Here is a 24,983-nt window from a genome sequence, read left to right on the forward strand (position 1 = left end):
GTCCTCTTCTCCTGTTTAATTAAGAAGTTGCAGACTTTTCTACATTCTCAGAAATAATTGCAATCTAATTAAACTTACTGTCAAGATATCGAAGTCTATAAGTCAAAGCCAGAGTAATGTGTACTTTGGAAGAAAAATAAATAATTATTTTTAATTTTACTACATTCAGATAGACTTTAAGTAGGAAACATGTAACTCAACAAAAACATTTGTTTATGAACAAAATATATATCAGAGCATGTAAATACATTTTGACTTTAATGTATGTTTCTTTATTCAATTACAATTTCGGCTATGTTCCTACACAACAACAAACTGTACATATTAGGTTTCACTGTTTATAGTAAAAAAATATTAATAGAATATTCACAATATTGTATATATACCATTTCCAAATAAGCATACCATACAAATTATCCAATTAAAGAGCTAACAGATTTTATACAGACAAAAAAAAATGAAAAGTCAATGAAAAATCAAATTCAATTTTTGCCTACTAAATAAGAGCTCTGAAATACATGCTCTGTGATTATCATTTTCAACACATTCACACACACCTATACATTTTCAGAGGTCTGAGTGGTTAAAAAAAAAAATCATAAACATTTTTAAAAATGTATCGAAAAGTTTGGTCCCTAAGAGTTCACACAGCTTGTGATACCAAAAAGTAAAAAAGTAACAAATTACATTTATTCATGTCACATTAATTTAGTCGTTTTTTGCTTACTTTTACTTTTTAAATCTGTAATTTACTTTCCCTTAAGTATATTTTGTTTGACGTATTATACTTAACTACATTTTAAATCATATCCGCTACCGAGTAAAAAAAATTAAAATAATGCAATGGGAAAAAATCTCCAAGAAAGACAGACGACAGTGATAGAACCAACTAAAAGTAAAATGCCGTTGAATCAAAAGATGTTCAATGCGTGCGCTCACTGTCTTTATTGACAATATAACATATAAAATATAATTTTTATTTTGCTGCATGAGTGCATTACTCGCATTAGACTCAAGTCATGGACTGTAGTGTTTTTGTGTTTGTTTGTTTTTTTATTTGGTTATTGCACTTTCATTTGTAAAGTTGTCCTTGCTGAAGTTTATTCTGAGTACATTTAAAATGAGCTACTTTTTACTTTTACGTGAGGAGATTTTTAAATCGGTTTACTCATACTTAAGTAAAATTTTATTGAAGTAACATTACTTTTACTAGAGTAGAATTTTTTTTACTCTTTCCACCAATGGATACCATGGGCATGTATCTCTTAGAAGAAAGAGTTTGTATGAAGGTGTATTGATTTCTTTAGTGGATTAGTTTGGTGGGAGTTACAGATTAGAGCAGCTTTAAGTGGGTACATCTTTCCGCTCCAGAAAATGAAAATTGACTGTTCTGTCTGCCACAAGCACAGTACGACTGAGAGCTTTGACCTCTCTCACATTTGGATCCAGCTTGACTTCGAACCGCTTTATTATCTAGAAAATCAGAACAAAGAAGAACATTTAAACACTTAAGGTATCAGATAAAATATCAAAACATAATATATACACACACATATACAATAGATAAGTAAGAACTATACACCTACTTACATTCTTTTGTGACATTAAAATTGTTTTATATAGCATCCAGTAAAATTCAAGTCGAAAAAAGACAGATAGATGTTTGAAAATGCCATGTTTGTGAAATATATTTTAACAATTCTTTTAGTGACTTCTGCTTATAATACAGCATACACACATTTTCAGGTATTGAGTATAAAAATTACTGGCATTACGAGCTCATTTTTCATGGAGGAGTGAAGTATTTTATACCCTTTGTAACTGTTGAATAACTGTAAATACGTGTAAAGTCAGAGCAAATTTGGTATATGATCTGGAAAGGTCCTCTGGTTTCTTACCCTCGCCAGTGCCAAGTGCATCTCCAGCTCAGCGATACGTTTACCAACACAACCTCTCACTCCAAATCCAAATGGAATGGATCCAAACGGAACAGGCCTCTCCCTCCCATCTCGTAACCAGCGTTCAGGTTGGAAGACTTTTGGTTGAGGGAATACTGTCTCATCGTGACTGATTGCATAATGCTTCAGTAAAAAGCTGGTCTGTCCAGAACAGCGGTTAAACAGTTAAACACTGAATTATTATAAAAATTATATAATTGGGGGGAAAAGAAGTACCTTTTTAGGAAAGAAGTGTCCTCCGATATTCACGTCATTTTCTGAAAGAAGGCGTGCATTTGTAGGAACAACTGGGTAGATTCTAAACATAATCGTAAAACATAATTATAAAATAGTCTTAATATAATGGATAAAATGAACAATATATTCTGAATATGTATGTACACAAATATACATGTCCATAAAAAATAATTACATATGTAAAATACTGTAAAAATGGCCTTAACTGACTGCACACCATGCAGGAATATGCTATATGATTTTTCAATACAATATGCATGTACATATACAAATTGTTTCTGTCTACCTTAGAGTTTCCTTGATAACAGCCTTGAGGTATGGCATGTTTGTTATGTCCTCAGCTGTTGGAATTTTGTCCCCCTTGATGATGCTGTTAACTTCCTGATACAGTGTGTCCTGTATCTTTGGATCTTGTGACAGCTGGTATAAGGCCCACATCATAGTGTTGGATGTCTTAAGAGACAAGACATTTTGTTTTATAAATCACTTTATTTCTCATCACAAAAGGTTTTCTACTAATTAGAAATGTTGCATAGTAATGTTCTGTTGTCCTTACTGTGTCCACTCCTGCTAGAAGCAGTTCAGCAACACTTCCATACACGTCTTTTTTGCTCATGTTAGTGTTGGAAAGCAAGTAGCTGAGATACTCTCCTGCAACTTCCTGACCTGCATCCAGGCGCATCTGAATATCCTCCATCTTCCTGTCAATTAGCTTACAGGCTATTCAAAGCCATGCAGATATTTTTTTTAATTTAGATACACTCAGAGAACAGGTAATAGATGTAGATTAAAAAGCATACATATGAGAAGAGGGACAGAAAGAAAAGGTCATTTTTATACCTTATATAAAGTGTTCTCACCAAATTTGAAGATTCCATCCCAAGCAGTTATGTATCGCTGCCAGAATGGCAAATAATTACGAGTCCACTTTGGTAACATAGGCACAACCATAGTATAAGTAAACATCTGTGCAATGGAGTCAATGAAGTTTTGAGTCTCAGCTGGAATCTCATTCTCAAGACATCCAATTCGAGTCTCAAACAGTATCCGGGAGATTCCTGAAAAGGAGACATTTGTGTAACCGGCACCACATTCAATATAAAACATTTTAATCAATAAAATTGTTATAACTTTTATGAGGTTATATATTGGATGTGGTGCTATATTAAAATTAGGTCATGTACAAACCGGATAAAAAAAAAAGTTGGGACACTGTACAAATTGTGAATTAAAAAGGAATGCAATCATTTACAAATTTCATAAACTTATATTTTATTCACAATAGAATATAGATAACATATCAAATGTTGAAAGTGAGACATTTTGAAATGTCATGCCAAATATTGGCTGGAAAAGTTAAATGTACATATAAGGAACAGCTGGAGGACCAATTTACAATTTATTAGATCAATTGGCAAAATGATTGGGTATAAAAAATCCTCTCAGAGTGGCAGTGTCTCTCAAAAGTCAAGATGGGCAGAAGATCACCAATTCCACCAATGCTTCGGCGTAAAATAGTGGCGCAATATCAAATAGGAGTTTCTCAGAGAAAAATTGCAAAGGGTTTGAAGTTTTCATCGCCAACAGTGCATAATATCATCCAAAGATTCAGAGAATCTGGAACAATCGCTGTGCGTAAGGGTCAAGGCTGGAAAACCATATTGGATGCCTGTGATCTTCAGGCCCTTAAACGGCACTGTATCACATACAGGAATGCTACAGTAATGGAAATCACAACATGGACGCAGGAATACTTCCAGAAAACATTGTCAGTGAACACAATCCTCTGTGCCATTCGCCGTCGCCGGCTAAAACTCTATAGGTAAAAAAAGAAGCCATATCTAAATATGATTCAGAAACACAGGCGTTTTCTCTGGGCCAAGGCTCATTTAAAATGGACTGTGGCAAAGTGGAAAACTGTTCTGTGTTCAGATGAATCAAAATTTGAAGTTCTTTTTGGAAAGAAGTTGTTATCAGCACTCAGTTCAGAAGCCTGCATCTCTGATGGTATGGGGTTGCATGAGTGCATGTGGCATGGGCAGCTTACACATCTGGAAAGGCACCATCAATGCTGAAAGGTATATATAAGTTCTAGAACAACATATGCTCCAATGCAGACGTCGTCTCTTTCAGGGAAGACCTTGCATTTTCCAACATGACAATGCCAGACCACATACTGCATCAAATACAACATCATGGCTGCGTAGAAGAAAGATCCTGGTACTAAAATAGCCAGCCTTCAGTCCAGAGAAAACATTTGAAACTTCCACATCATTGCATTCTGTTTTTATTTACAATTAGTACAGTGCCCCAACTTTTTTGGAATCGGGTTTGTATGTTTAAAATGAGATCATGTATTTTCTAGGGCATATGGCAAGTGCTGTAAATGCTGGACAGGTTAGACCTGACTGGTCATACCTTCTAGAGTGAAGCGGTAAAGCTCGTTGGATATGTTTGGTACCAGGTCTCCAGTGGAGCTCATCTTTCGTAGATGGCAAATCCGTTTGATAAAATCGGTGACCACCTCATTAACCACATTCTCATACTTCACAGAGTCCTTTGGATGCAGCATGCGCTTGTTCAGCACAGAACGGAGTTTATACCATCTCTCTCCTTCTCTAGTGGAAGATAAAAATTAAACATGTTTCGTTAAGAAATGTGTTTTACTTTGATGAATCACTAAGAATTCCTACAACGGAAAATCACTGATAGAAACGAGTTGTGTTTCGCAGAGTTAACGAACGAAGAACGAAGTTTATACCATCTCTCTCCTTCTTTGGAATGTAGTTTATTAAGAAGTGATTAGGATTATGCCTTACTCTTTGCAATGTAAACTTTGAAATGTTTCTAATTCTATGTGGCATTTTGGGTACCCTTCAGTTTGTTTTATCTAAAGCATCCTACTTTTTACACAACTGATCACATTTAAGTATAGAACTATATTAGGTGATCTCTAGAAAATGCAGTAGAAAGAAAGAAAAATGCACTAAGCAAAGAAATAAATCAATTAGATCAGTTCAATTAAAATACATGACAATATAAGTCCCATTTAAGCTGTAATCTATTAAACAATATGTATTAAAGAAAAATTAAAGAATATGTACAACATCTGACTGTAGTTAAATTGTTAACTTTTTAACAATTTTCAGAATATGGTTAGTATCGCAAATGCATCTGTAAAACAATTCATACTACTCAAAACAAATTGGCTCATCTCACCCAACTACTGGCATCTGTACATAACATTCTGCATAAGAGTGAAATATTTAATCATGTTCAGAGGAGGGACATGGAGTATATCTAGAGAAGAATGCTGAAGATGGAGCAGCAAGGCAGGAGGAAAGGAGGAAGGCCAATGATCCGCTTTGGCGACCCCTTGCGGGAGTGTATATAGGGAGTGTGAAATATACAATTAGCTACATTATAATTTATTAGCTTTACAAATAAACAATGTGACGTTATTTCAGGTGGACTGGCGGAAAAAAAACTACTAATTGTGACCTGTTGCTGACCGTTTGCAAACCCAGAAATGTTCAACCCTTCATGTAAAGACACAGTAACACAATGGGACTTACTCAGTAATAGGACCATAACCTAGATTATTCTTATCTCGGTATTCAGTCCAGATATTCATGTCTCCTCTGCGTGGGAACTTATCATCTTTCCTCATCAGCTCCTCCAGCAGCTCCACGCTATTCAGTGAAATTGCATGATTGTTGCCTGTTCGTACTTTATACATGGGGCCATAAAGCTGCTTTTCATATAACTACAGAAAATACAAAAAAAAAACAAAAAAATTATAGAATTAGGCTCACATACACCATCTGTCGTATGTGAGACGTCAAACACTCAGAACTTTCCTATAGCTTTGTTTCTAATTTGCAAATCCCGACAGCAGTTTCACTGATACTCAATACCAGTATCAGATGGCTGGAAACACACCAAATAACCCACTCAGCACTCCTGTTTAGAGCCCAAATAACCTACTGTACCTGTAGCTTATGCATCTGATTGTAGTACCCTTTAATAATCAACCTGTACAGCATTGTGGGAAGAGTGATCACAGGGAGGTCAGCATCAGTCCTGAGGCTTCCAGGAGGAACAGAAGCTGTTGCATTTCCACCTGCATTTCTCTTAAACCCCACACTGGCTGTGGTGGACCTAAGGAACACCCGGAAAACCGCTGTGTCAACTGAATGTAAAGCTACACGTCCAGCCATGAGTAGATTAGAACCGGAATATCTAAACATCAGCTCATGTTTCGCTTTGCAGCAAGAATGAGGAAGTTCAGCCCTCTGGATTGTTAACTCTTTATATACAGACTGCTATAAAAACACTGTGGCTGAATAGCGCTCTTGAACTTTGATACCTGCTGATTCATGTTTATTGACATAAACTGCATGCAGGACAGGGGGACATACCTATAAAAAAAAAATAAATATATATATATATATATATATATATATATATATATATATATATATATATATATATATATATATATATACACACACACACACACACACACACACACACCAAATTCTTACTTAGGACAACCACTGCTACATTAGGGGTCGCTACAATGGATCACGCACACATACTGTATATACTGTGTATGTGTGTGTGTGTGTGTGTGTGTGCGCGCGCAAGTTTGTCTGCATAAATTCATGCTTTTTTTTGGGCTTAATACCAACGGTAAGTCCACTCCTACTTCAATATTAGTATATCTGTGTCCATTTCTTCCCTCTGTATTTCTGAGCCATGAGAGGAAGTCAGAATGGCATTCATGAACATGTTGACCACCTCCCCTTATAACAACTGACTTATTTTCACACCCTTTCTTTGTTATTATCAAAATATTATTAGCAAAAATTTTTTTTAATCAGATCCATAAGTGATCAGACAGTCACAAGTTCATTGTCTTCTTTGCCATGGTCTTCCAGGCCTTTTGGTGGTTGTAAGCTTTTTAAGAACGTACCGAATTATTGATTAGGCCACTTGTGAACTATCAGCTATCTCCCTGATGTCGGTGTTTTTTTTTTTTGTTTTGTTTTTTTAGTCTAATGACCTTCACTTGCATACTCTCTATGGACCATATAGTAAGAGTTCCCAGGAACAGCTGCAAAAAGAAAATTCAACAAATCTGGACCTTCAATCACCTTAATTTGTCATAAAATACAGAAAACTGCTTATCCGTCAACTGTCCAGTTATTTGTCAGCCTCTGAAAATCCTAATTATTCCGGTTTTCCAGCACGTTGGACTCACATGCTTATAATCGTAGGTCTGCTTTCAAACAGGATGAATAACTCCTGGTGTATGTATTCCTGTATCCTGATCATGCATTACTCTCTTGTTTTTGTTTTATATTTTAAACAATTTGAAATGCTGTCAAATACAAGAGATAAAACATTTCACAGCTTTTTTATTTTAGATATTGTGCATGTTGTGAAAGTGGCCAAACACCATCAGAATTCACTGTTTGATATTTATTGAAGTCAATTTCTTTTGTAGTTCAGGTCTTTGCTCCAGTTACCTTCCAAGGATCCTCATTCTTATATCTTCGCAACATTGTCTATAGCACCAGCAGGGTCCATTTTATAAAGCATGAAATGTCCCTGCACTTGAGCTGCACTGAGGTGTGTGTGTGCTGCTAGTGCATTTGCTGCAAATCGTTCTCCCTCAGCTGCAGACTCCAGTGGGTAGAACCTCTGGAACATCTGATTGAGCTGATAATGAGTACAGTGTCCAACATACTGCTTCAGATCCACACGACCAGGTCTTATTAGAGCTGGATCAAGTCTTTAGAGCATGAGGGAAAGAAAAAAGAGCAAATATATTTGGTTAATACTAAAAAATCAGCTGATGGTTCATTCACAATAGGTAGAATGTGTTATTAATGTTCCATATTAGCATCTCTTTCAGTATTGTTGACTGTCATTTAAACACAGGTTAATATTAATGGGCTCATTCTAGTATGTATTTGTGTATAAAGAAAGAATCGTTATATCAAGCGCATATATATATATATATATATATATATATATATATATATATATATATATACAGTGAGGAAAATAAGTATTTGAACACCCTGCTATTTTGCAAGTTCTCCCACTTAGAAATCATGGAGGGGTCTGAAATTGTCATCGTAGGTGCATGTCCACTGTGAGAGACATAATCTAAAAAAAAAAATCCAGAAATCACAATATATTATTTTTAAACTATTTATTTGTATAATACAGCTGCAAATAAGTATTTGAACACCTGTCTATCAACTAGAATTCTGACCCTCAAAGACCTGTTAGTCTGCCTTTAAAATGTCCACCTCCACTACATTTATTATCCTAAATTAGTTGCACCTGTTTGAGGTTGTTAGCTGCATAAAGACACCTGTCCACCCCATACAATCAATAAGAATCCAACTACTAACATGGCCAAGACCAAAGAGCTGTCCAAAGACACTAGAGACAAAATTGTACACCTCCACGAGGCTGGAAAGGGCTACGGGGAAATTGCCAAGCAGCTTGGTGAAAAAAGGTCCACTGTTGGAGCAATCATTAGAAAATGGAAGAAGCTAAACATGATTGTCAATCTCCCTCGGACTGGGGCTTCATGCAAGATCTCACCTCGTGGGGCCTCAATGATCCTAAGGAAGGTGAGAAATCAGCCCAGAACTACATGGGAGGAGCTGGTCAATGACCTGAAAAGAGCTGGGACCACCGTTTCCAAGGTTACTGTTGGTAATACACTCAAACGTCATGGTTTGAAATCATGCATGGCACGGAAGGTTCCCCTGCTTAAACCAGCACATGTCTAGGCACGTCTTATGTTTGCCAATGACCATTTGGATGATCCAGAGGAGTCATGGGAGAAAGTCATGTGGTCAGATGAGACCAAAATAGAACTTTTGGGTCATAATTCCACTAAACATGTTTGGAGGAAGAAGAATGATGAGTACCATCCCAAGAACACCATCCCTACTGTGAAGCATGGGGGTGGTAGCATCATGCTTTGGGGGTGTTTTTCTGCACATTGGACAGGGCGACTGCACTGTATTAAGGAGAGGATGACCGGGGCCATGTATAGCGAGATTTTGGGGAACAACCTCCTTCCCTCAGTTAGAGCATTGAAGATGGGTCGAGGCTGGGTCTTCCAACATGACAATGACCCGAAGCACACAGCCAGGATAACCAAGGAGTGGCTCTGTAAGAAGCATATCAAGGTTCTGGCGTGGCCTAGCCAGTCTCCAGACCTAAACCCAATAGAGAATCTTTGGAGGGAGCTCAAATTCCGTGTTTCTCAGCGACAGGCCAGAAACCTGACTGATCTAGAGAAGATCTGTGTGGAGGAGTGGGCCAAAATCCCTCCTGCAGTGTGTGCAATCCTGGTGAAAAACTACAGGAAACATTTGACCTCTGTAATTGCAAACAAAGGCTACTGTACCAAATATTAACATTGACTTTCTCAGGTGTTCAAATACTTATTTGCAGCTGTATCATACAAATAAATAGTTAAAAAAATCATACATTGTGATTTCTGGATTTTTTTTTTTAGATTATGTCTCTCACAGTGGACATGCACCTACGATGACAATTTCAGACCCCTCCATGATTTCTAAGTGGGAGAACTTGCAAAAAAGCAGGGTGTTCAAATACTTATTTTCCTCACTGTATATATATATATACACACATACATACACACACACACACACACACACACACACACATACAGGTAGTTATCTCATATATATTAAATAGATATATATATATCTCAGCTCTCAGCTTTGACCACATTGGTTATATCTATTTAATAGATTTATACTATAAAATATAAACAAAACACTTCAGAGTGTGCTGCTAGATGAAAAAACAACAAACAAAGGGAAGGTATTAAAAATCTTCACTCTCTGGTAACAGTCTCTATACACCTGTGAACTGAGGGGACCAGTTACTCTGGTTTAGGGAGAGGAATGTTGCAGCAAATGTCACACAAAGAAAGTGCATTGACACTGTACATTAACATTCCCTTAACCATTACGATTAGATAACAGCATTTGTTAGCATGTTACCAAATAAGCCAAACAAAAACAAACTAAATCACTTATCTTTATAATAAGGCTCAGGTTAAATCAGGGGTCACCAACCTTTCTGAAACTGAGAGCTACTTCTTGGGTACCGATTAATGTGAAGGGCTGCCAGTTTGATAAACACTTCTGAAATAAAATGTTTGCTTAATTTACCTTTAATGATATGTTATTATTAATAATTAATGATATTCATCTATATCTAATCATCTATATTTTATTATTGTCATTTTTAAATTCACACCAATGCAAGTGTGATTTTGTCAGGGAACCACCAGCCACGCCTCCCTCCAAGGCTCTAACTCTTACTCAGCCTCTCCCTTCTCTAATCACCTACACCTGTTCCCCATTACCTTTCCCCTTTATAAGGTCCCGATTCCACATTACTCACAGTCGAATCTACTGGACTTCCTACCACTAGTATTCCCTGTACTTCCATGCTCCTGGCGCCGCTTCGGAGGAAGCGCTCAAAATAGGTTTGCCTTTAACGTTCACATTGGCGATCATCCCTGGACTACTCGCATTACGGATTCTACCGCATTACGGTTTATACCCGCTCTCTGGTTCATGCTGTTCCTCAAGCTTCTGCCTTGTATATGTTTAGACTAAATAAAGACAAGGTGTTTAACCATACTCCAGTCTATCCGTGACAGGTTTAAAAAAGAATAGCAACAAAAAAAAATTGTATGCAGCTCACTGATAAGTGGTGCTATTGTAAACTATTTTTAGAAAAGGACTGCGGGCGACTCATGTGGTCCTTGCGGGCGACCTGGTACCTGCGGGCACCATGTTGGTGACCCCTGGGTTAAATGTTTAAATTTAAAGACACATGCTTAGCTGACTAATAACATTTGGTAACATGCTTTAATTTAATTGATGCTAATTCATAAGTAGGTTTTGTCATGGATGGAATAAATGCAGTAGATATATTAAGTTTTGCAAATAGGTGTACTTATTTTACCTAACATTACTAAACTGTTAACATGAAGTGTTTTTACATATATTTGTTTGTGAATCGTTAACATATAACTGTTGTTTTTCTAAACGTAAATGGGATTCTTAAAAGAATCCTAATCTAGTCTTTATGCTTATATTGACCCTTACCTCTCAATAAAATTAGTAGTCATGAAGACAATTCTAGCTTCCGAAGAAGCAACTCCGTCTAGTGCGTTAAGAAGTCCGCTAAAAGTCAGCCTCCCCATGCCTTGGAAGGCCGTTGGGTCTGTGAACATAAAGCGAAGCAAGCAAGTCAGTACAGCTAAATTTTTTTTTATTATTATTTTTATCATATTATTATTTTAAAGATGTCAGCAGTTTTGACAAATTCAGCCAAGAAAAATCAGGGATGATTTGTTTATAAAAGTCATCAGCAGACATACTCTCAATATGCAGTAACTCCCGGCTGACAAAGGCAGCGTCCACATCTTCCAACAGAATGATGCTCTGCTGCGGAGCCACGCTCAGCAGGTGATTTAGCCGGTCATCAGAAAGACTGCGATCACTCAGACTCATCAAACAGATGCTGTACCCCAACTGACCAGCAAGCGCCGTGCTAAACAATTCAACCAAAGAATAAAAAAACATGCACGTTATATAATTCCCCATGAACTCTAGTCTACCTGCGAATGTATTGCATTTATTTTTAAGGTTAAACAAAATATACTTCACACTTAATTTTTCAGGGACGTTATATTCCCCGACCAGGCACAACATTATGACCAGTGATGTGATTAAAACTGATTATCTTTTCATCATGACACCTGTTATTTTAGAGGATATCTTAAGCAGCAAGTAAAGATTTTGTCCTCAAATTTGATGTGTTAGAAGCAAGAAAAATGGGCAAGCGTTTGGATTTGAGCGAGTTTGACAACGGTCAAATTGTGATAGCTAGATAATTCCAAAAATTTCCAAAAACTGCAGCTCTTGTGGGTTGTTCCCAGTCTACGATGGTCAGTCTCTATCAAAAGTGTTCCAAGGAAGGAACAGTGGTGCACCGGTGACAGGGTCCTGGGTGGCCAATGCTCATTGATGCACATGGGGAGAAAAGGCCCGTGTTGTTTGATCCAACAGACGAGCTCCTGTAGCCCAAACTGAAGTTAATGCTGTTAATGTTTGATAGGTCAGGACTGTTTTGAAGCAAAAGGGGGACCAACACAATAATAGGCAGGTGGTCATAATGTTATGCCTGATAAATGTATACATATATAAATTGTGTCTAAGGATCAGTTAAAGTCATAACTATCTCAAGCTCAATACACTGAGGTGTACACTGAGCATAACATTGTGTTGTTTTTTAAGACAAAATCTTACATAAAGCTGCTTTTTCCACATCCTGGAGGTCCATACAATAAATAGCCCCTTCTGTAAGGAATGCCTACAAAAAAATTCATAAAGATTCTAAGACAAAGAAGATTGTTTCAAGTTAATCGTTTGAGTAACTGTAATGACATACCTCTGTCAGTATACCACTTTGGATTGCCAATAAATTCCTTTACATCATCCACAATCCTCTCAGCTATACCATTCTCCAGGACAACAGAGGACAAAGGGCGTCGGCGGCGAGGAAAGCCGAAAGGCCTCCACTCTGCACCCATGGCAGTGTACATCACAGTGCGCCCTTCTTCCTGCTTCAGAGCCAGCTCTCGTGCTACAACAAAATTATAAATAGATGGGCTGTTTATTAAAGACAACAACATGAACAGACTAAATAGAAATCACTGTACCGGTGGACTGAACAACTTTAATTCATTGACCGGTTTATAACTTTTTGGCAGTCTTTGTGACACAGTGGCCCAGCACTTAAATAATAAAAAAGGTTATTGCCACCTTGAGATTTGTACACACATGAAAACACAGCTTTGTTTATGTAAACCAACAATCAAATATCTATTAAAAATCATGTAGAATCAATGGAATGCATGTAGTGATGATGCCCCTCCATACTATTAATCAGCTAATGACAGAAAATTGTGTAGTGCTGTAATAGGTTTTGCAATAATATGATGCCAAAAGCTATTGATTCTCAGCACACGAAGCAACTAAATTACATCTTAGACCATCAGAGTGACTCCCTACCTTCCTGCAGTATGTTGAAGAAAATTTGCCGGTCCCTGCCAAAGGCTGTAAAGGTGACAGACTCCCAAGGTGTTCCTGTGTGTAGATCCACCATCTGTTTCTCTCTGGTTCTCTCCACTCTTATCCATTTTCTGCCATACCTAATACAAAAAAAATGAGTCCTTTATTACATTATTTCTGCATTCATTTTCTTTCCCAATTAGCAAGGACTGTTCATTCAGCAGCATGCACCTGTTCATTAATACTGCACAGATTTCCAATCCAGTCCTAGATCTCCTCTGCATCTCAAACATACATGCTTATCACAAACCAGCTCATTAACAATACTTCCTGAGCTGTGAGATTGAGCAGTTAAAATATAAGGAAACACAAGGTGGGACAGAACCTGTGTGGTAACAAATGAAAGTTGCAGATGCATATTAGAGTCACACGTGCCTTGAAATTCTATAGATAAGGCAAGCCTGAAGACACTGTACATCATGCCTTACCAAATGATGTGATTCCCAGGACTTGGGTGGAAATCAAACTGTGTGTGGACCCGTCCACTCTCATGCTGCATGTAGGAGGTCTCCACACTGAGATGCTGAGTATGCTTAGCGTGTTTGGTGATCCAGCTCAACAACCAGTGGTAACTCTTGTCTCTGCTGGGAACCTCGAGGGTGATCATGTAATTGCGCCTGAAAAACACCATGCCAATCTGTGCCCCCTTTCTAGCAAGTGCTAGTGCTGTGCCCACACCAACTAGTCCAAAACCAGCCCCAAAGTAAGGGTTGTCCTTCAAAGCTCCGAGAAAATCTGAAACGGCCATGATTGGGCTGTGTAGAATAATCAGAGCAATCAAGAGCAGTCTTGCTTCTCTTCTTCACTGTGCATGCTGAAAAACAATTGACACACAAACACAAAATTATAAAAACGAACAAAATGCTGACATTTTAAGAGAGATTCTAAAGAAGTGTACTGTAGTGTATCATGGTTTAAACAAATTCTACATAAATCGGTTACTTACATTAAAAACATGGCCATTTCACCAATTTTTTTGCAGCTCATCGTTGACGACTGTTAACTTTATCGTCATTTTAGAATCGTTACATCAATTGAATTAGACATCAAGTCCCTGTTACGCCACACGAGCGCGTTCTCATTGGACAAATGCGGAGGACGAATCACATGGCGACCTCTATGACACTTCCGTTGTTCAGGAAAATATTTCCGCCTGAAACGGTTGTCAAATAAAAATAGTTCCATGTTACATGCTATTTATGAGACAATTTAAAAAAAAAAGAAACCAATCAGTATATTACAATACAATTCTTTCTATGAAAACACACACAGGTTCATCTTGAACATTAAGCTGTTGTGTAAAAAAATTATACGTTTCTTGGGTTTTGCAATACAGAAGAAGGTTCGAATGGCGCCGTTCACACGGAATTTTCACCAGTATCGGGTAAGTGGTTGGATGTGGGCGACAACAAATACGATCACAATAAAACCGAGATGGAATATTTATATATGGATAGCTTTAGCGTAGTAATTGCAAAGAAAGTACCCCTGTATGTGTCCATTTCTAAATGAGGATAGTATTTAAGGTTTGCTGTCTTGCCTAACAACACAAACTGCGCTAATGCTTACCTCTAGAAAAAAAAATTCATTGTTTTCCGGAATAAAAACCGCGGAAACGTTCAAGCAGTAGGTGTCATTTTTTGGTTTCGATTGAAATGCATGATACAATTTACAAAACACGGGATTTTTATAAAAATTCAACGAGTTAACAGACAGCTATTTGTTATAAATGTAATGTATATAGGAAAAACTTATAATAAAAATATGTATAATAATTATATTTATATGTGTCCTAAAAACAAAGACAACAGCCAACAACATATGGCAGAAAATAGAAAAATATATTGGGAATAAACAACTCAGAGATCTCAGGTTGCTCTGATTGTCTCATCTGTAACCATTTATTCCAGATTAGGGAACACTGTGTGAGGGGAAAATACACCTTGAATTCACACCTTTCTGTACACACATACCCCAATACACCCCTACACACAACCACCCCCATGACAGTTGCCACTTCAAAAGTTGAATCTCCACCTTGTGTACTCCAGGTGTTGGTGCTACCAAAAATTCAACAAAAGTCTTGTTTTTTATCAATATATCTTCTTTGTCTTCTTTGTTTGTCCTAACAGTTGGCTCTTAGTTCTATGCAAACAAAGTCAAATACACACATGAGATGAAAATGTTTTATTGCTACTGCTCTCACTTCACTGAATTAATGAAACTAATCTTCTGTTGCTGTTATTATTTAATGATTTCTCTTTATTTTTTGCAGATATGCCCCCCAGAGTCTTCCAGAGACTGGCTCATACTGGCTAATGGACTGAGAAACATCTAGAAGATTTCTCTATCTGGTGTTTTACAGCTTTATGAAAAGATGGAGAAACAAAATCTAGATCCATACAGCGAGGAGCAGCTGGATAACAGTGTACAGAGTGAAACTGGGATAAAGACTGTGAACAAGGGTAAGAAATTTACGAGGTCAGTATCCAGTACGACTAGTGGTGCTGTGATTGACCATATACGTCTTTTTGAAGGTGTACATTTCCTGAATGTAGGACATCAGAAGTTATGAATCATTTCTGATTAATGGAAAAGAAAGTCATTGACCATTGGTGAAATTGTATCTAGCAGAAGATGAGCTTCAGTCAGTAAATGTGTGCTTGCAAAATGACCTACAGTACTGTGCAAAAGCACAAAAAAAATGCATCCTGAGACTTTACATGCAGATTTGGTTATAGATGTCTATAGGATTATATATTATATTATATTAAATTATATTATATTATATAATTAAAGAAAATAAGACAATTGCAAATATTAGTTTTCCAAAAATAATACATTACATCTTTACAGAATAATGTTTATATGTTTGTAAAGAAAATGACATTACATAATAGCCCACTTACATAAAACACCACTTTAAAATTTTTAAAGAAAAATAAACATCAACTTTTACTTGCAAAAACAGAGGCAAGTGTGACGTGTGACAGAATTTGTTAAAGAACTTTGTCGGTTTGTTTAAGATGCTCAGAAAAACAATATCATTGCACGTGTCTAAGTTTATGATTTTTAAGAAGCACATTCATGTTGCTTTTGTTTATATGCAACAAATTAAGTAATTTAACACAGTATGACGATTTACTTTGACCAAACAAATATGTACAGATATTAAACTTTATTTTCATTCAAAAATCTTGCCCCCATGCTGGGTCAGTATTCCTTTCACCCAAAATAAAATTACAACTTTCCCTTCTCCAAAACAACTCCAAACCATTATGCTGCCACCTCTATGTTTGACTGTGGGTGTGAGACAGTTTGCTAACATTTTCTTCTGTTCTCTGTCTTGCGTAAGTTCCTAATTTTTAACTAACAGACACATAATATAAGATTTATAATTTTTTCATTATTAATAAGAGAATGATTTAATTATCTAATTGTTGAATTATTGAATGGTGAATTTAAGCATTCATTAATCAAATACAAATTGAATTACCACTAATGCACCCTTTTTCTTTCCCTTTTTCTTTAATTAGCTGGAAACAAGGACAAATATATAAATGGAAAAATGTGCAATAAAAACTCTTGCAAAAAGAGAACGATCAAAAAAAAAAAATCTCCAGCTTCATCCCAAGATGAGGAGGTTGATCCTGAGAGTCCATTGCCTGATGCAAAAAAGCAGTCCAAGAGGGAAAAAGCATCCAAGGGGAAAACATCTTTGACATCAGTCCAAGGTGAAGAATTCTTTGTACTCTTTGTGAATTACTTATAGGAATTGCTTGTCATTCCTAATTCCATATAGCTAGAGTTATTGTTTAATTTCACATATAAGCAGCTCTGACAGTATCTGCTACAAGGCAAATTACAGGTTTTATTAATATACTCATTTTGTATTAGCATGTTCTATAATAACTTACTTAAGGGTTTGTATAGTGGACTCTCACATGAATAAATGAAAAAGAATATATGGGTCATTGTTTATATGGTCAAGATTCGATACATTTAGATTCATGGAACACGTTATGTCTTTGTAACGTCGGACATTAACATTTAAGTGCATTTTTTTTCTCTTATTAGCTAAAAGAGGGAGAATTAGGGAAGATGGTGTGGCAACCAAGTATTTATTGCTGCTGTAATGTAGGATATAATTAGACCTGCTGTTTATGTACATTCCACTACCTCAGTTGTAACTATAATTGGATAAAATGCATAACACAGAATTGTAAAATGTGGAAGTTTGCTGCAGTATACAAGAAAAAGAACACGTTGGTATGAGCTGTTCTTAGAAATTATTATAGTTTAGGGTGGTAGTCTTTTTTTTTTTTTTTGCTATACACAATTGATACTTTACTGTAAATGATGTGTGAATTTGTTGTTAATAATGCTTACAACAGTTGAAAGAGCTGTAATGTACTCTTTATTGAAGCAGGCGATGTTTTATTGATATCCATGCTTATGTGTTGTGTTGTAGATCACGTGGCAGAGGGCACAGAGCACACGTTTCGCACTCACATATGCACAGAATGCCACCGCTGCTTTAAGATGCGCTCTCACTTGACGGAGCACATGCGTCTCCACTTTCCCGACCCCAGCCTGCAGTGTCCCACCTGCAAGCACTACTTTACCAGCAAAAGCAAGCTGCGTATTCACATGCTGAGGGAATCTGGTGAGAAGCTGCATCGCTGTCATCTGTGCGAGTATGCTGCTGTGGAACGTAACACCTTAAACCGCCACGTTGCCAGCGTGCACGGCCACGAAGGAGAAACGGACACCGACAAAGATTTCTACACATGCCCCACTTGCCAAAAGAGCTTCCACCAGAGTCAGGCATTAAAGAGTCACATGAAGTCCCATCATATCACTCAGAATGGGCAGCCTCTGCCATGCTTCCACCAAGGCTGCACCTTCCAATCCATAGATAAAAAGCTACTTCAGAATCATGTGTCAGATGCGCACGGTATCAAGGCTATAGAGTGTCATCACCACGCCTGCTGCGCACTGTTCGGAAGCAAAGAAGATATGGAGACTCATTTTCGCACACATCAAGCCTTCCACTGCACCCAATGTGAATTCTCATGTTCCAACAAGAGCCGTTTCCAGCAGCACAAAAGACAGGGCCATGCTGGAGAGACGCAGCTCAGATGTAGCTTCTGTCATTACAACACTTTTAATCCGGTGGAGTTCGAGCAGCATGTAGGACATTTTCATGCCAACGAGAAAACACACAAGTGCCCAGAGTGCAGCTTTGTGACTGCTCACAAAAGAGTCCTTAAAAGACACCTGCTAGTGCATACGGGTAAGTTTGCCTGTTATAGTCAGTGTTATTTAAACTGCAGGATTATGGATAGGGATTGGGAAACACCCGTGCAATATTAAATTATAATGGTCATGCATTCGTGTATTCGCTTTTTTTTTCCTCAGGTGAAAAGCCACACAAATGTTCCCTGTGTGAATTCAGATGCCGGGATGAGACGTATCTCTCAAAACACATGCTGACACACACCAAAGACAAGCAGCACATGTGTTCAGAATGTGGTTATGTTACCAAATGGAAGCACTACCTAAATGTCCACATGCGCAAACACACTGGAGATCTCAGGTACCTACTTACCTTGTTGATGTTATTATTGTTTTTTTTTTGTTTTTTTTTACTTGAATATGAATATCAGTATCCATTCTTTGTAAATTGGTATAATCTTTAATAATGCTTGAATACTGTTCTATAAAATATTTCTTTATATATTATTATGCTGTAACACATGTATCACTATTATAATAGCCACAAATCTTTATCTGTTATAATAAAAAAAAGTAACTGTTTAATGATTTAACTTCTTTTTGATGTAACTTTATATAATATGAAAAACAATTACAGTAAGGTCCATATATATATACATACATACAGTACAGACCAAAAGTTTGAACACACCTTCTCATTCAACGAGTTTTCTTTATTTTCATGACTATGAAAATTGTAGATTCACACTAAAGGCATCAAAACTATGAATTAACACGTGGAATTATATGTGGAATTATATACATAACAAAAAAGTGTGAAACAACTGAAAAATTTCATATTCTAGGTTCTTCAAAGTAGCCACCTTTTGCTTTGATTACTGCTTTGCACACTCTTGGCATTCTCTTGATGCCTATTTTGAAGAACCTACAATATGACATATTTTCAGTTGACTTTTTTGTTATGTATATAATTCCACATGTGTTAATTCATAGTTTTGATGCCTTCAGTGTGAATCTACAATTTTCATAGTCATGAAAATAAAGAAAACTCTTTGAATGTGCAGGTGTGTCCAAACTTTTGGTCTGTACTATATATATAATATATATAAACTTTTGGTCTGTACTGTATATATAATATATATAAACTTTTGGTCTGTACTGTATATATAATATATATAAACTTTTGGTCTGTACTGTATATATAATATATATACAGTACAGACCAAAAGTTTGGACACACCTTTTCATTCAAAGAGTTTTCTTTATTTTCATGACTATGAAAATTGTAGATTCACACTAAAGGCATCAAAACTATGAATTAACACGTGGAATTATGTGGAATTATATACATAACAAAAAAGTGTGAAACAACTGAAAAATGTCATATTCTAGGTTCTTCAAAGTAGCCACCTTTTGCTTTCAGTGTGACTACAATTTTCATAGTCATGAAAATAAAGAAAACTCTTTGAATGAGAAGGTGTGTCCAAACTTTTGGTCTGTACTGTATATATATATATATATATATGAATATCACCAGATGCTAAGTTTTTGCGCTTGAGATGCTTGGCCAGGGATTGTTTTACTGCTTTGCTGCTTGTTTGTGGGTCTTTCATGCCTTTAATGTTGTCTTTAGTAATTGAAATACGTGCTGAATTAAGTTGAGGTTTATTAAACTTTATTAAAAGTGTTGCCCTCCCTTAGGTACAAGTGTAACCAGTGTACATATCGTTGTCACCGCATTGACCAGCTAAACAGCCACAAGATTCGTCATCAAGAGAAAACCCTTATCTGTGAGGTATGTGCTTACTCCTGCAAGCGAAAGACCGAACTGCTCAAGCACATGCAGGTCAAACACGCGATTGGTGAAGACCACCAGTTTCCTCTTTTCCAGTGCAAGTTCTGTACTTACACAACAAAGTACCGCCAAGCTCTACACAACCATGAAAACTGCAAACACACCCAAACAAGGAAGTTCCGCTGTGCCCTCTGTTCCTACACAACGTTTAGCAATACTGCACTCTTTCTGCACAAGCGAAAGGCTCATGGATACGTTCCTGGGGATGTAAAGTGGTTGGAAACGTATGCAGAAAAAGAGAGACAAAACAGTTCTGTGGATGTGATTCGGAATTTTTACTCTGCGGTCGAAGAGTGCTCTGAGGGAAAAGTGAATTCCTCCAGTGATTCAAAAACCCCAAACCAGGCAAAGTCGGCAAATATGACCAGTGATGTCAGTTCCCAAATTCCCAATTGCTGTGAAACACCAAATAGGTCAGAAATCGCAAGTTCTGTGGAACTCCAGGTCAGTTCTGTTGCTAAAGCACTGGGAGAGGACTCAAACAATACCACTGAAGATTACTCAGTTATCCAGTTAACCTTATTAACAGAAACTGAAAATGACCACAGAGGACCTCAAGAAAACCAGGAAGCCACATCCATAAATATCCCACTTGGTGATTTTCCAAGATCTCACAATGCATACGAAACCCCTCCGATCCCTAATGAACCTGTAAGTCCAGAGGAAGACATTGCTGTGTCAGATTGTGAAGAACAATGTGTTATCACAGAGCAAGTACAAATCCAACGACATGAGATGCTGACCACAGAATCCCAAACCTCACTAACTCAACAAGCAATTTCTACAAAGACTCCCTTAGCTGAGGCAGCATCTTCAGAGACCCTGCTGCAGGTTATGAGAAGGCAGGACAAAGACCAAGCAAAAGCTCTGATTCTGGAGGGTCGAGTGCAGATGTTGGTAGTCCAGACCCAGGACACCGTGTACCGATGTGATCGCTGCTCCTATGTGACTCGTAAACATGCAGCCTTAACACGCCACTGCAGATCATCGTGCCAGGTAATGAAAGCAGCACTCCAGTGCCAGGACTGCGGCGTACGCTTTAAACAATTACGCTCCTTCAACACCCACCGTCTCAGAAAGTGCCATGCACTGCAAAAGAAGAAGAAAACACTTTCTAACTCAAGAGACGGTGAAATTGCACAGGAAAAGATTACGTCACACAATCAAAATGCTACTACAGGTCTGGAATCTGCTGTCCCAGTAACAGACCCATGTGAGGAGAATGTGCGAACAACCACAGAAAATAGGTCAAAGATTGTACATAAAACACCCAGTAATTCTTCTCTATCTGATTCAAAGATCTTGACAATTCATGAATCCTGTGATTATCAGGAAAGGGATGGTAAATTCAGTTGCATAAATTGTTCATTTTCATGTAGCAGGAAAGCGGCAATTGCTCGCCATAGCACAGCTTGCTGCAGAAGCACACCTAAAACAACCCTGACTGCAAATGAAGTGACCCCTGAGGTGAATAAAGAGCAAAGTCGAAGAGATGAACAGCTGGAAAAACGAAATGCGGAAAACCACGGAGACTCAGGAAAGCAAATTAAAACCTCCAAACGATTTTACTGTACCAACTGTCCATTTGTTTGCCAACAGAGAAGAGCATTAACAAGTCATGAGAAGCGGGGATGTTTAAAGCCCGGGGAGATCCAGTGCCCACAATGCTCATTTGTGGCTAGATCAGAGATATCGCTGAGTCGACACATCCTGGGTCACGGTAAAGAAAAGAATCATAACCGTGACAAGCCAACTCAACTTTGTTGCAAGCTTTGCTCTTTCTCCTGCAAGCAGGAGCGCCGCATGAATCAGCATGTCGCGCTGAAGCATGAGGGCATTCGTCCATTCCGCTGTCGCTTCTGTGATTTCAGCACAGCACGCCGTCACCGCCTAGACGCTCATGAGTCCATGCACACGGGCGTAGGCAGGCATCGATGCGAGTTGTGTAATCAGACTTTCGGGACTTCTTCCAAGCTACGCCTGCATCGACAACGCATTCACAACAAGCAAGCCACTCACTTCTGCTCTTTGTGTGACTACAAAGGCTACAACCCAAATGACATCAGCCGGCACACCCTCAGCTGCCACACGGGCGAGATGAGCTACAAATGCAGCCAGTGCGATTACTGTTTCAGCTCCGATATTGCCTTTAAGCAACACTGTAAGCGAACACACAAGACACACTGCTGCACTCAGTGTAGTTTCAGCTGTGACACTGACACTGTACTCAAAGACCATTTGCAAAGTAAACATCCTCACAGGGAGAAAGAACCTGATTCGCACACTCAGCTTGACCCTGCAAAGTGCAGCAAGGCCTCCGTCAACCAGCAATGCCCAGACTGCCCTTTTACAACATCAAAAAAACTGTCGCTGGTCCAGCACATCTTGGACGAACATGAGAGCGGATGCGATGAAGGAAAAATGCTCAAGTGTGATATCTGTGGCTTTTCTTGCTTCCATCAGTTAGTGTTTGACCAACATGTCCGGTCACATGGAGGAACCTGTGTTTACAAATGCACCGAATGTGACTTCTCGACTCAGAACAAACAGAAAATCACCTGGCACATTCGCATTCACACGGGAGAGAAACCATACTCCTGCGAAAAGTGCAGCTACACTTGTGCAGATCCTTCACGCTTAAAGGTATGAGGTTGCTGTTAACACATGAGTAATGAGACATTAGATACATCTCATTGCGTTGAATATGTAATATTCTTCTTCTTTTTTTGACCTTTTCTTTTTAGTATCACATGAGGATTCACCAAGACGAGCGCAAATATCTTTGTCCGGAATGTGGCTACAAATGCAAATGGGTAAACCAGCTGAAGTATCACATGACAAAACATTCAGGTATGTGCAATATCTTTCTATTTATTTAACTGTGTATTGAATGTGTTCATTGACCAAATCTAAAAACGATTCTATGTTTCGTTGCTGTCAAAGGAACCAAATCGTATGCGTGCGAGGAATGTGAGTACCGCACAAACCGTGCCGATGCGCTACGTGTCCACCGTGAGACGCGCCATCAAGACACGCGGTCCTTCATCTGTGAAAAGTGTGGAAAAGCTTTTAAAACGCGCTTCCTACTCAAGACACACCAGAAAAGGCACAGCGACGAGCGGCCATATGTCTGCTCCGAGTGCAAGCAAGGCTTCCGCTGGCCAGCAGGACTCCGGCACCACTTCCTCAGCCACACCAACCAGCTGCCTTTCTGCTGTCTGTACTGCACTTATCGTGCAAAGCAAAAGTTCCAGGTGGTAAAACATTTACGGAGGCACCATCCAGACAAGCCAATGCAGAACAGTGTAGTTAAAGACCCCAACACCTCCAGTGTCTCACTGCAAAAGGCTCTTTGGCTTGGGTCAAACAACGAGGGACACGCGGAGAGTAAAGGTGTCATTAAAGGAGAGAAAGAAACTTTAACCGTTGGGAAATAAGAGTGCTTTTTAATTTCTACAGTGGCCCTGAAGCAGTGTTTCCATGAACATTACTCTCAATCATAAACTCATTATTTCTAATATGGTTTGGGAAAACATTGTGAACAACATGTACAAAGTTATATAATATAATATTTTTGTGGCAAAAATTTGTGATTTATTTAACTGTAATTTCACTACAATACACAATTTCAAATACATTAATTCATAAACCTTTTTGAAAAGGTGTGCAGAATGAAGCACCACATTTACTAAATGTAACAGAACAATTTTATAAATGACACGATTGTTAAAAAAGAATAAATAAGTTGCACGATTTTTTAATATTGTGCATTTTTATTATTAATTATTGCCTGTATATTTACTACTATGCTTACTAATTTGAATATTTATTTCAGAACTGTGACAGAGCTAATTCCATAGGAAAAAATGGTGTGCAAAATGACATTTATACAGCAAACATTTATTAATATTGAAAACACAAGGTTGAAGAAACAACCTAAAAAAAAACGGCATAATAAAATAACATTTAACAATATTTACGGCAATAATTCTGTTACTGGGTAATTTAAGAATGTACTTTTTGCAAAGATTGTAAGAATTTTTGAACAATACTACAAACAGTCAAAACATAAGCAAAATATTTATTAAAGAGTTTATTCTAAGAAATTGGTCCAGCAAGACCATTGTTTTGATGTCAAAATTTAGGTCTGAGGGGAATGTAAGATGTGAAGTTGCTGAAAAGGAGTGAAAACCTTGAGAAGGGCTAATATTACGAACCCATCCCAAGTTTTTGAGGTCTACTTTATTGTTTTTGTCTCTCAATTTCTGCCTGGAGGAATGTAATCGGATCTCTAGAGCGAGTTGTTCCTCTGCCTTTATCTCAGTCGAGATGTAAGACTTTGAGGCACCATCCACCCTTTTCTTACACGTTTCTCTCTCTGGCTTCTTCTCCCCCTTTTCCTTCAATAATACCATAAAGTACTGTATATTTAAACCTTTTATTTCTTAAATGCTGCAGTGCATGAGAGGAACAGAG

The 24,983-nt window shown here is 37.8% G+C and overlaps 3 protein-coding genes across 6 annotated transcripts; 1 reads left to right on the forward strand and 2 right to left on the reverse strand.

Annotated features, from left to right (window-relative positions):
- Nucleotides 1–241: 241 nt before the first annotated feature.
- On the reverse strand, nucleotides 242–6,491 carry LOC310723957 (sterol 26-hydroxylase, mitochondrial-like). The gene is made up of 9 exons (XM_083537558.1): nucleotides 6,188–6,491; nucleotides 5,771–5,961; nucleotides 4,614–4,813; nucleotides 3,056–3,253; nucleotides 2,752–2,915; nucleotides 2,482–2,648; nucleotides 2,175–2,256; nucleotides 1,899–2,099; nucleotides 242–1,473 (listed from the first exon to the last, which is right to left on the reverse strand). Exons 1-9 carry the CDS (start codon nucleotides 6,443–6,445, stop codon nucleotides 1,345–1,347), a joined length of 1,590 nt encoding a protein of 529 aa, XP_083393684.1. The 5' UTR covers nucleotides 6,446–6,491; the 3' UTR covers nucleotides 242–1,344.
- A 1,109-nt stretch (nucleotides 6,492–7,600) lies between these two features.
- bcs1l (BC1 (ubiquinol-cytochrome c reductase) synthesis-like) lies at nucleotides 7,601–14,834 on the reverse strand. Its single transcript, XM_083537571.1, has 9 exons — nucleotides 14,685–14,834; nucleotides 14,361–14,567; nucleotides 13,843–14,228; nucleotides 13,355–13,494; nucleotides 12,732–12,926; nucleotides 12,590–12,653; nucleotides 11,659–11,831; nucleotides 11,384–11,501; nucleotides 7,601–7,995 (listed from the first exon to the last, which is right to left on the reverse strand). The coding sequence occupies exons 3-9, from the start codon at nucleotides 14,160–14,162 to the stop codon at nucleotides 7,749–7,751; spliced, it is 1,257 nt and encodes a 418-aa protein (XP_083393697.1). The 5' UTR covers nucleotides 14,163–14,228; nucleotides 14,361–14,567; nucleotides 14,685–14,834; the 3' UTR covers nucleotides 7,601–7,748.
- On the forward strand, nucleotides 14,654–24,268 carry znf142 (zinc finger protein 142). Of its 4 annotated transcripts, none has more exons than XM_083537486.1 (8): nucleotides 14,654–14,798; nucleotides 15,690–15,879; nucleotides 16,951–17,807; nucleotides 17,844–18,710; nucleotides 18,836–19,013; nucleotides 20,354–23,150; nucleotides 23,252–23,357; nucleotides 23,451–24,268. In XM_083537486.1, the coding sequence occupies exons 3-8, from the start codon at nucleotides 17,771–17,773 to the stop codon at nucleotides 23,942–23,944; spliced, it is 4,479 nt and encodes a 1,492-aa protein (XP_083393612.1). In that variant the 5' UTR covers nucleotides 14,654–14,798; nucleotides 15,690–15,879; nucleotides 16,951–17,770; the 3' UTR covers nucleotides 23,945–24,268. The 4 variants fall into 4 exon arrangements, with proteins under 4 accessions (XP_083393612.1, XP_083393609.1, XP_083393611.1 ...); XM_083537483.1 differs by having other exon boundaries at nucleotides 16,951–17,148; nucleotides 17,886–18,710; XM_083537485.1 differs by having other exon boundaries at nucleotides 14,759–14,798; nucleotides 15,690–15,895; nucleotides 16,951–17,148; nucleotides 17,886–18,710.
- The last annotated feature ends 715 nt before the right edge of the window (nucleotides 24,269–24,983 follow it).

The sequence above is a fragment of the Silurus aristotelis genome (assembly GCF_946808225.1).
Source record: "Silurus aristotelis genome assembly, chromosome: 3".
In the NCBI taxonomy this organism is placed as follows: Eukaryota; Metazoa; Chordata; class Actinopteri; order Siluriformes; family Siluridae; genus Silurus; species Silurus aristotelis.